Here is a 12299-nt window from a genome sequence, read left to right as displayed (position 1 = left end):
ACAGCACTGTGGCAGCAGTGGAGTCATTCAGGTTCCTGGGCACTACCATCTCACAGGATCTGAAGTGGGAGACCCACATTGACTCCATTGTGAAAAATGCCCAGCAGAGGTTGTACTTCCTTTGCCAGCTGAGGAAATTCAACCTGCCACAGGCGCTTCTAATCCAGTTCTACTCAGCAGTCATTGAGTCTGTCTTCTGCACTTCAATAACTGTCTGGTTTGGTTCAGCTACGAAATCAGACATCAGAAGACTACAAAGGACAGTTCGGACTGCTGTGAGGATTATTGGTAGAACTATACACTTCCAGAGTGAGGAAAAATGCTGGAAAAATCACTCTGGACCCCACTCACCCTGCCCACTACCTTTTTGAACTGTTGCCTTCTGGCCGACGCTTCAGAGCTCTGAGCACCAGAACCATCAGGCACAGGAACAGTTTTTTCATTCTGGCTATCCATCTCATGAACAGTTAAACTGCCCCATTGAGCAATAACTATGTGCAATACACAGTTTAGTCTTTCTTATATTTATCCAACACATCCAACCTCTTCTGCCATTTCATTCCTCTGAAAAAAAAAAAAAACAGATTTGTATTTGCACTGTACATAACAGATTGTATTAGATTTGCACTACCCATGTGTATGTGTGTATGTATGTATGTGTGTGTCTGTACGTATGTGTATAATTCATTTTATTTTTATTTTTATTTTTTTTATCTATGTCTTGCTGCTGTTTTTGTATTGTTTTTGTATTGTTGTACACTGGAAGCTCCTGTCACCAAGACAAATTGTATGTGTAAGCATACTTGGCAATAAAGCTGATTCTGATTCTGAAATGACTCTGTGGTCTAATAAATTAATGCAGAGGCGGTACTAGGGAGGGGTTAGCGTGTGCTTCAGCCTCCCCAAGAAAGTCCACAGCACCCCGTAGCACCCCCCAGCAAATGTTTGTAACAGCCAGCAGATTATCCTCTGTATAAAGAATCAGAATCAGAATTAGAAAGAGCTTTATTGTCAAGTATGATTCCACATACAAGGATTTTTTTCTTGGTGACAGAAGCTTCCAGTGTACAAACAATACAACAACAAGAAAAAAATAAATAAATATAAAAAAAAGAATACAAATAAAAAGTGAATAGAAATATATGCACTTATATGGGAATGTAATGCAGAAGAGGTAGGATATGTTAAATAATATAACTGACTAGGCAGTATATTGCACGTAATTATAGTATAGTTTTAACTGTTCATGAGATGGATAGCCTGAGGGAAAAAAACTGGGTGAGTGGGGTCCAGAGTGATTTTACCAGCTATTTTCCTCACTCTGGAAGTGTATAGTCCTTGAAGGGAGGGCAAGGGACAACCAATAATCCGCTCAGCATTCCGAACTGTCCTTTGTAGTCTTCTGATGTCTGATTTCGTAGCTGAACCAAACCAGACAGTTACTGAAGTGCAGAGGACAGACTCAATGACTGCTGAGTAGAACTGGATTAGAAGCGCCTGTGGCAGGTTGAACTTCCTCAACTGGCATAGGAAGTTCAACCTCTGCTGGGCCTTTTTCACAATGGAGTCAATGTGGGTCTCCCACTTCAGGTCCTGTGAGATGGTAGTGCCCAGGAACCTGACTGACTCCACTGCTGCCACAGTGCTGTTTAGAATGGTGAACGGGGACAATGTTGGGGTGTTCACAATCATCTCCACTATTTTGAGCATGCTGAGCTCTAGGTTGTTATGACTGCACCAGTGATCCAGCCGTTCAACCTCCCTTCTGTATGCAGACTCATTGTCATCTTGGATGAGGCCGAACTTCAGGAGCTTGACAGAGGGGTCCATGGCAGTGCAGTCGTTGGTATATAGAGAGAAGAGAAATGGGGAGAGCACACATCCCTGGGGGCACCAGTGCTGATCGTACATGTGCTGGAAGTGAATTTCCCCTGTCTCACTAGCTGCTGCCTGTCCCTCTGTAAGCTGGTGATCCACTGACAGACAGACATGGGAACAGAGAGCTGGGTTAATTTATTCCATAGGAGAGCTGGGATGATGGTGTTGAAAGCCACAAAAAAGTATCCTTGCATATGTCCCTGGTCTGTCCAGATGTTGCAGGATTTGATGTAATCCCATGTTGACTGCATCATCTACAAACCTGTTTGCTCTATAAGCAAATTGAAGGAGATCTAGAAAGGGTCCAGTGACGTCCTTCAGGTGGGCCAACACCAGTCTCTCAAATGACTTCATGACCACAGACATCAGAGTGACGGGTCTGTAGTCATTAAGTCCTTTGATCTTGGGTTTCTTTGGGACAGGAATGCTAGTGGGGTATTTGAAGCAGGAGGGAACTTCACAATGCTCCAGGGTTCTGTTGAAGATCTGTGTGAAAATGGGGACCAGCTGGTCAGCACAGGTTTTTAGACAAGTGGGTGAAACACCGTCTGGGCCCTGTGCTTTCCTTGTCTTTTGTTTCCAGAAGCTTCGGCACACCTCCTCTTTACAGATCTTAAGTGCAGGTTGAGTAGCAGGGAGGGGGGGAGGAGGGTGGTTGCAGGACGTGTTGGTGTTTGTGTGAAGTGAAGGACAGAGCGGGAGTGGGGTGTGAGAATGGGCTTTTCAAATCTACAGTAAAACACATTCAAGTCGTCAGCCAGTTGTTGGTTCCCTACAGTGTTGAAGGATGGTATCTTGAAGTTAGTAATGTGTTTCAGGCCTCTCCACACTGATGCAGGGTCTTTCTTAAAGATTGAATGAAGAAACATTTTCCCTGACAATATTTTAGCAATCATGTCATGTGTCCTGTATTTCTGTCACCTGTTTAGAATCAGAACTAGTGATGCCCGATTTACGAATGAATTAGTCATTTGAGTCAATTCCTTCCAAGAATAAGTCAAACAGTTTAGCAAATGGTCAGAATCGTTCAGACAGCTCATGCACTGTATCGTTTGGGCATTTCTCACTCTGTAAAAACAGAAATAAAATAAATAGAACAGTCAAGTGGAATATTTACTGTCATGATATACAGAGCAGATGAGGATGTAAACTTAACTGTTGAAACTTTATTAAGCATACTCACTCTAACTGTATGTCTCACAACAACTCTCTCTCAGTAATGGTGGAGCAGCCCTGTAACCTAGCAGCCCCGGACCATGCTTTGTAACAACCATAGCCCTTCTACCAAGGTAAGCCCGCAAAGTTAGCAAAAATAGCATAACATAGCAGTCCAATAGACATTCTTATGGCGGTTCACTGGTGAGGAGACAAGATACAAGAATAATAAACTGCTTTTGTGAGGAAACAGCGCATAACTTAATGAATTGGCCGCCTGTCTACTAATCTTCAACATGTTTTACACTCAATAATCTTATTAGAGTGAACAATGTGTGGCGTTTACTATAATAAAAATGGCTGTTTTTAAAGAGAAGTCATGGATGATTTTGCGAAATGTAGGTGTCAGTTTAAGGCTCTCTCCGTTCATACGGTGATGGAGATATTTTGAATCCAAACCTGCAAGTGCATCCTTTGTTTGAAAGTGATGAATAATGTCTTTATTAAGTTCAATACCTGCATGTGCAGCTTTTGAACAACTCAAGATAAAGCCATTTTTCCAACCAAACAGGTATCGAAAAGTATCATTGCATGTTTCTTTACATGTAAAATGGAGTACTATGTAAATACCATGGTGTACATCAAAGCACCGCAATATTACCATCTGATACCATCACGATACAATGGTTCTGCCACAGCAGTCCATTTTTTTTAATTTTTTTTAGCTGATTTTGAGAAACTTTAGCTAGTGCTGGATGTGCTGTGTGAATAAGTCTTTTAATAATACTTTGTAGCCCGTAGTTACATTAAATGTTACACAAGATATATACTTCTGAAAAGCTAAAAATGCTGGTCCTAAAGTCACCAGAATTAAATGCTTTAGCGCCACTTTTGCAAAAAGTTTCTCCCGGGGGATCATGTCCCCAGACCCCCAATAAGGGTACAGTGCTTTGCTGTACCTGTGCTTCAGACAGTACTGTAAAAAGCTGAAAACACCCTGAAATTTTGTTGCCTGTTTTATTGAGCCTGCAGCGTAGAGATTTCACTTCTGTTGTCACCACGTGCAAAATAATATTAATAAAATCGCTTGGCCATGCCGGGTTTTGCACATATTTAGTGACCAAAGCTCAGCTCCTCCTGTCAATGATTTAGCACCTCTTCAGCACCAGCAATCAAAATTCGCTGGTGCCACCCTTGAATTAATGTCTTGACAACACAAATGCATGCATTTAGAAACAAAGGTCACCAAATGCTAAATTAAACAAGAGCTAAATAATTAAAAATAGATGAATGTCTGCCTACAATGAGCGCTTACACAGCAAATACCTATAGCTCAAAACTATCCCACTCATTTGTCAACCAAATATTTGTGAATGTTCACTGGGTTTGTGCATAACTCTTTATTTGGATCTAATTTACTTTTTTAACTGTTACTATTTCAATTTAGAATGGGTATATTTACACTATATATAGGATTGTATTTGTCAATACTATAATTATATTTATTTATCACACATTTGCACATATACAGTGAAATTCTTTTTTTTTTTTTCACATATCCCAGCCAAGCTGGAGGTCAGAGTGCAAGGTCAGCCATGATACAGAGCCCATGGAGCAGATAGGGTCAGGAGCTTTGCTCAGGGCCCCAACAGTGGCATCTTGATGATGCTGGGGCTTGAACCCCCGACCTTCTGATCAGTAACCCAGAGCCTTAACTGCTGAGCCACCACTAGCCCCCTGTTCTCAAAATTCTTTGTTCAGGCAGAAAAGCTGTTAACACTACTTACCCACTCACAACATCACACACACACACACACACACACACACACACACACACACACACACACACACACACACACACACACACACACACACACACACACACACATACATGGATCTAGGCAACTGCACCCGCCGATTAGCCAATCAGCGCTCAGTATGATTCCAGCCAGTGAAACAACGCGAGATCTGCAAGAGGAGAGAGATTCAGCGAGAAGAACCGAGACCCGGCGAGTGAGAGCACGATTCTCCCTGCGGATCCGCTAAGGACAAAGCGAAAGGTTTTCATGATATTGAAGCTCCATACAAATATCTCAGGTAACGACTTCTTCCTCTGCTGTTGCGAAAATAGCGTTCAAACGCAGCGCTCGCGTTTAAACGGGCTGCGAATACCAGGTGGAATGACGTCACCGCTGTTGCCGTTCTTATTCCGTCCGTAAATGTATGAGTGCATTCAGTGTAAAAGACCCGTTACTCTATGACACAGTGCGTGGGTGAAAGTGAACTATCTCTAGGCCTATGTGCTTTAATCTGTTTGACGGAGCTTTTACCATTTTTCAATGTCGGTTATGACATACTTGGTTTGGTCTCTCTCTCTCTCTCTCTCTCTCTCTCTCTCTCTCTCTCTCTCTCTCTGTATAATCATTGGATTTCATTATGTTAATGTTACCTTCTTAATATTCATTTGTTTTGTGTGCAGCTTGGTGGAGGTATGACATTAACCAGGGGCTCCTTCACTTATTCCAGTGGAGAAGAATACACAGGAGAATGGAAGGAAGGCAAGAGATTTCTGCGCGGATTGCATGCATCATTGCTGTTTTTATTATGTCCTTTATCTTCTCATTAACACATTGATATTATATATTAATTTTTCAGATGTAAGTAGTTGTTATACAAATATCTGTTATGCAATTTAACTTTGATGATCATAATGGAAGCTATTTGGAGACCCTAGGTTTCTACCATCAAAACAAGTCAAATTTAAAAGCACTAAATTGGGTTTGTTACTTATTTGGATTCGTAAGGCTCCTGTATTTGTGATTAATATGGGAATTGCAGGCTGAATGGCTTGAGGTGGTGGTAGTTCATTGCTTAATTATCCAAAGTGGTATTGCAATACTTGCTGTTAACACATAGAGAGACATCCATATGTTTAGTGTATTGGTTAAAAAGTGTGAGCTAAATGTTAAATTATATTTGCTGTGCAGGTCGGAGGCACGGTAAAGGAGAGCTGAAGTTTGCTGATGGCACCTGTTATAAAGGTCACTTCGAGAATGGCCTGTTCCACGGATCAGGGGTGTTAGTATTTCCGGATGGATCCAGGTGAGTGAAGTTGTGATCAGATTCATGGCTTATAGATTTTTTTATTTTTATTTATTTTCCTAAAATGAGGTGAATATGTTAGAAGGGATTTTGTGATTGTAGCGACAGAACTGGGTTGTTCATTGGCCGATACAGATAACTAGAGAGTAATATAATGGCACTATGTGATATAGGCTAATACAGTTTAATTAAGGCAATTGAGATGTACACCTAAAAGTTGAAATTGAAGTGATTTTTTTTTTTCTCCGATCCGATGTTTGCAGATTCCTCAAAGTCTGCCACGATACTGTTTCGATTCAGAGGCCTGCGATCAATATTATGTGCCTATTTTACACAATCAGTTACATTTATTATGTAAAAAATGCAACCAAAATATAATTTAAATATTTTATTGAGCTCTCTGAAAAGTGCAAATCCAGTATCCACATTGGGACATTCACAACAAAATAAGGTACTTCAGTTAATACTGAAAAATTATACATATATATATACAGGTGCATCTCAATAAATTAGAATGTCGTGGAAAAGTTCATTTATTTCAGTAATTCAACTCAAATTGTGAAACTCGTGTATTAAATAAATTCAATGCACACAGACTGAAGTAGTTTAAGTCTTTGGTTCTTTTAATTGTGATGATTTTGGCTCACATTTAACAAAAACCCACCAATTCACTATCTCAAAAAATTAGAATACATCATAAGACCAATAAAAAAAAAAAACATTTTTAGTGAATTGTTGGCCTTCTGGAAAGTATGTTCATTTACTGTATATGTACTCAATACTTGGTAGGGGCTCCTTTTGCTTTAATTACTGCCTCAATTTGGCGTGGCATGGAGGTGATCAGTTTGTGGCACTGCTGAGGTGGTATGGAAGCCCAGGTTTCTTTGACAGTGGCCTTCAGCTCATCTGCATTTTTTGGTCTCTTGTTTCTCATTTTCCTCTTGACAATACCCCATAGATTCTCTATGGAGTTCAGGTCTGGTGAGTTTGCTGGCCAGTCAAGCACACCAACACCATGGTCATTTAACCAACTTTTGGTGCTTTTGGCAGTGTGGGCAGGTGCCAAATCCTGCTGGAAAATGAAATCAGCATCTTTAAAAAGCTGGTCAGCAGAAGGAAGCATGAAGTGCTCCAAAATTTCTTGATAAACGGGTGCAGTGACTTTGGTTTTCAAAAAACACAATGGACCAACACCAGCAGATGACATTGCACCCCAAATCATCACAGACTGTGGAAACTTAACACTGGACTTCAAGCAACTTGGACTATGAGCTTCTCCACCCTTCCTCCAGACTCTAGGACCTTGGTTTCCAAATGAAATACAAAACTTGCTCTCATCTGAAAAGAGGACTTTGGACCACTGGGCAACAGTCCAGTTCTTCTTCTCCTTAGCCCAGGTAAGACGACTGTGACGTTGTCTGTGGTTCAGGAGTGGCTTAACAAGAGGAATACGACAACTGTAGCCAAATTCCTTGACATGTCTGTGTGTGGTGGCTTTTGATGCCTTGACCCCAGCCTCAGTCCATTCCTTGTGAAGTTCACCCAAATTCTTGAATTGATTTTGCTTGACAATCATAAGGCTGCGGTTCTCTCGGTTGGTTGTGCATCTTTTTCTTCCACACTTTTTCCTTCCACTCAACTTTCTGTTAACATGCTTGGATACAGCACTCTGTGAACAGCCAGCTTATTTGGCAATGAATGTTTGTGGCTTACCCTCCTTGTGAAGGGTGTCAATGATTGTCTTCTGGACAACTGTCAGATCAGCAGTCTTCCCCATGATTGTGTAGCCTAGTGAACCAAACTGAGAGACCATTTTGAAGGCTCAGGAAACCTTTGCAGGTGTTTTGAGTTGATTAGCTGATTGGCATGTCACCATATTCTAATTTGTTGAGATAGTGAATTGGTGGGTTTTTGTTAAATGTGAGCCAAAATCATCACAATTAAAAGAACCAAAGACTTAAACTACTTCAGTCTGTGTGCATTGAATTTATTTAATACACAAGTTTCACAATTTGAGTTGAATTACTGAAATAAATGTACTTTTCCATGACATTCTAATTTATTGAGATGCACCTGTATATATATATATATATATATATATATATATACAGTACGGTGCAAAAGTCTTAGGCACATAAGATGTTTCACAAAAGCATTTGTCTTAAGATGGTTATTTATATCTTCAGCTTTAGTGTGTCAATAGGAAATATAAATGTTAGACTCCCAAACATTACTTTTGCAAATAGAAAAGATTAGAATAGAAGAACAGGGAGCCCTGCAACAGATGTCATGGCCCCCACAAAGCCCTCCACTGAACATCGAGTCAGTCTGAGATTACATATAGAGACAGAAGCAATTGAGACAGCCTAAATAGATAGAAGAACTGTGGCAAATTCTCCAAGAAGCTTGGAACATCCTATCTGCCAACAACCAAGAAAAACTGTGTCCAGGTGTATCTAGGAGAATTGGTGCTGTTTTAAAGGCAAAGGTGGCCACACCAAATACTGATTTAGCTTTTTTATGTTTACTGGACTTTGTATGAAATTAAGTGATAGATGATAACTATTTATGTCAATATTTTTTAAGACATCCTCACTATGCAACATTTTTCAACAAGTGCCTAAAACTTTTGCACAGTACTATATATATATATATATATATATATATATATATATATATATATATAGTAATACAAATAAAGTCATACAGTCACATACAAGTGATCATCAATCATTTGATGGCAGCTCATTGCCTTGTGAAATGAGGTAAACACTACAATTACAGTTTGTCATCTCTACAGTAGTCAAGCAAGTCTTTCAATCCAAAATACTTACATACCCATGACAGGATGTGCTATCCGTGTTTTTTCTTGTTTTTTTCCACGGTTCTGTTGAAAAAATTCTGTTACCGTTTACTGTGATAAATGTTAGTAAGGGTGTTGATGTGAACAGTCTTGTAATTGATGTTGGTGCAGCAGAGCAGGCGCTTTCCCTTGTCAGCGTGGTTCAGAATATCGGAGCTCTTTAGCTGTTTTACATAGTTGAATTGCTCCCTTAGTTATCGGGAGACAAGACAGTCTTAAAATGGGCAAATATTGGCTGATTTAAAATCAACTTTGCTGAGATAAAAGTATTGGCCTATCACTAGTAGTGACTAAAAGTCAACCAATATGGGTTTTTTAATGACAGATGCCGATATCCAGAAAGCAGGATGGCCGAAAGGCCGATATAATGCTGATATATCACACAATTTGATATTATCTTAAATGACATACATAAATTGGCAAAAAAAATTACACTTTTATTTAGCATTATATTTACTTAAAAGTTCACACAAAACTTTACATTTTAGTAATTGTCTCCACAATTGTAATACATTAGGAAGAAGAAAATAAAAACCACGGACAGTATGGACGCATGAGCAGTCGCATTTTCTCACAAAATGTCTGAGTCAAACTAATTGTACATACAGAGCACAGTGAATGTGGCATTTACTTATAGCGCATGTGAAGCGCTTTTACTCTGAAGTTGAAATGAGTTGAAATGACACTGTCTTGCACACTATTGTGGTAACACAATGGCACATTACAACAAAACAAACTGTGATTGCTCATTTACATGTCTCAAATAGCTCCTTCGTGCACAAGTAGGTGATTCTCGGCACCGTCAAGGCTTAAGAAACTAATCGGCCAAACGTTTTTAATTTTAAAATACCAAATATCGGCGATATATTGGTTGACCACTAGTGAAACTGTAAGAGCAGTAATGTGGAAAAAAATCACCATGTCTGTTCAACAGGTATGAGGGTGAATTCGCTCAAGGAAAATTCCAAGGGGTTGGAATCTTCAGCAGATTTGACGGGATGAAGTTTGAAGGGGAATTCAAAAGTGGCCGTGTTGAAGGATTTGGTAAATATTCACCCTTAATTTGACACTCACCATTTCATAGAACCAACTGAATGTTCAGATTTGTTCTTACATTTAAAAAAAAAAAAAAATTGTGTTATTCTTTGTGGCATTTGGTGAAGGGTTCAGCACGATACAATAAATGTAAATTTAGGATGATTGAAGATTCATAGCATGAATAATTGAAAACCTGGAAATATCAGTGAATTTTATAAAAATTCAAAAAGTAATTTCCAAGCCTAGAAAAGTAATGCTAATTAAAAAAATCTTTAAAAGACATGGAAAATCATGGATATTTATAATATAATAAATAAATAAAAAAAATGTCCATTGTCTAGAAATTGCACTTTGTGAGTGTAATCTTTATAAAATGATTTTTGAAAATCCTTATTCACTAATCATTAACGACTGCCAAAAGTCATGAAAAATGGATGAAAATAGTCATGGAAATCCATTGGGTAAAAGGTGTGTTAACCCTAAAATGTGGTCTTTCTTGCCCATCTAGGGCTGCTGACATTTCCAGATGGTTCCCATGGTGTTCCACGGAATGAGGGAGTTTTTGAGAATAACAAGCTTCTGAAACGTGAAAAGTGTCAGGCTGTGGTGCAGAGAGCCAAGAACTCTGCATCCACTGCCCGAGGCCTCTCTGTATGAAAAAACTGACCTCAGTGAGAACACCCCTAACTGTGGCTTCCAGATCAGGCCCCCAAATACAATACAAATTGCACAGGCACAAGTAAAAAGAGCAACATGGATCAGTGTTCAGGGGTGATCTCTGCCTTCAAACAAAGGAGCTTGAAAATATGTGAGAACAATCATACCCTCAGGGATGGATGAAAGACTTACCATTCCACACGTCTCTATCTCTCTCACATTGTTTCTCTGCCTTGGTTTCCTCTGTGGCTTAAGAACATCACAAAATTATATCAGCTTGAGATGGGGGGCATGGAGAAACTTAGGCAGGTATAGGGACGGTCAGTATGTGGGCGTTTTTTGTTTTTTTTAAGAACTGAATTTGCCTTTGTGAGCCTGTGATTGTATAACTTATGTTTGATTATATCGGTTTTAGTCGTTACTGTACAGGGTTCCCACGGTCATGGACAACCTGGAAATATCAGGGAATTTAAAAACTGGCATTTCTAAAGTTGGGAAAGGTATGGAAATAAGAAAAAATATAAAAAGTCGTGGTCATTTCTATAATGAAATACTGGAACTTGACATAAGTTGTCATCTGCAATCTCTGTGAAGTGAATAAAAAAAAAAAAAAATCCAGTAATCATGAATGATGAGAGGAAAAAGAGGAGAAAAAGTGTGGGGAACCTATTTTTACTTATTTGCATCAACAATCAACTCTTTCTTTTTTGCACATTTGCCTAAGTTCTTGCATAAAGAGTCACGTTACTTTTAGATAACAGCTGAGAAAGTTTTCATTAAATTGTCTTAATGATTTATTTATTAGTTAATTTAAATAGCTCTAAATGAGTACATATTATTTACTAACAGATTATAGGCTATTGTGAAATAATGTTTTTAATTATATTTTTCTTGTAGAATGCAGGGAAGTAAAATTGTTTCAAACGTATTAGGTGATTTGCAGATATACAGTACATCAACTGCAGTTGTACTTTTATTATTATTTTCTGAATTGAATGCTTATGGTTCACTCTTCCCATCATGCACAGTGTCAGAGCGACGCCTTAGTCACTATCAGAAATATACAGGCACCAAATAGAATTTTTCACTGTTATTTAAATGAGCATAGAATCAAAACACTGACATGGAACATAAAATAAAAATCAGAAAACACTAATCTTGTTACATTTATTTTTCTCATGTTCATTCTGTCATATATCATTTTTGCTGTGATATTTTGCTATCTAATGCAATGACATTTATACATTTTTAAGTGTGGCTTAAGTGTTCAAACCTTTTGGTGCCATTGTGAATCATTCAGTGATTTTTTGTTTTGTTTTTGTTTATTATTGTTTCTACAGCAAACAATTCAAAACAATGTTTTCACAGTTTCAGCCTCACTATTTCAGGTATGAAAGGGCACAGAATGGTAAAAAGTTCTATCTCCAAACATTAAATGTAACCACTGCATTCACTGAAAGGTTTCTAATTACAGAGCAACTGAGCGCTTAAAGATGATTAACAGGCACACTGTGATGTTTATATCAGCTGCCAGCAGCACAAAGCAAAACAATTCATGATACCAGGCCAAGAGATCGGTTTGTGAACAGGATGATCTCAAATACAG

At 38.7% G+C, this 12299-nt stretch overlaps 1 protein-coding gene across 1 annotated transcript; it reads left to right on the top strand.

Annotated features, from left to right (window-relative positions):
* Positions 1-5006: 5006 nt before the first annotated feature.
* On the top strand, positions 5007-11451 carry morn4 (MORN repeat containing 4). The gene is made up of 5 exons (XM_051651104.1): positions 5007-5130; positions 5513-5591; positions 6021-6135; positions 9933-10042; positions 10545-11451. Exons 2-5 carry the CDS (start codon positions 5525-5527, stop codon positions 10691-10693), a joined length of 441 nt encoding a protein of 146 aa, XP_051507064.1. The 5' UTR covers positions 5007-5130; positions 5513-5524; the 3' UTR covers positions 10694-11451.
* Positions 11452-12299: the final 848 nt, after the last annotated feature.

This window comes from Myxocyprinus asiaticus, chromosome 23, assembly GCF_019703515.2.
Source record: "Myxocyprinus asiaticus isolate MX2 ecotype Aquarium Trade chromosome 23, UBuf_Myxa_2, whole genome shotgun sequence".
NCBI classification, from domain to species: Eukaryota; Metazoa; Chordata; class Actinopteri; order Cypriniformes; family Catostomidae; genus Myxocyprinus; species Myxocyprinus asiaticus.
The sequence above is the reverse complement of the archived record's forward strand: the minus strand, read 5'-3'. Positions and strand labels throughout refer to the sequence as shown.

What these genes read in the sequence shown, in the direction of transcription:
- morn4 (XM_051651104.1), top strand. Translation starts at nt 5,525, where the DNA reads ATGACATTAACCAGGGGCTCCTTCACTTATTCCAGTGGAGAAGAATAC. An exon ending in GTATTTCCGGATGGATCCAG is followed by an intron (nt 6,136 to 9,932) that starts GTGAGTGAAGTT and finishes TCTGTTCAACAG; the next exon opens with GTATGAGGGTGAATTCGCTC. An exon ending in TGGCCGTGTTGAAGGATTTG is followed by an intron (nt 10,043 to 10,544) that starts GTAAATATTCAC and finishes TTGCCCATCTAG; the next exon opens with GGCTGCTGACATTTCCAGAT.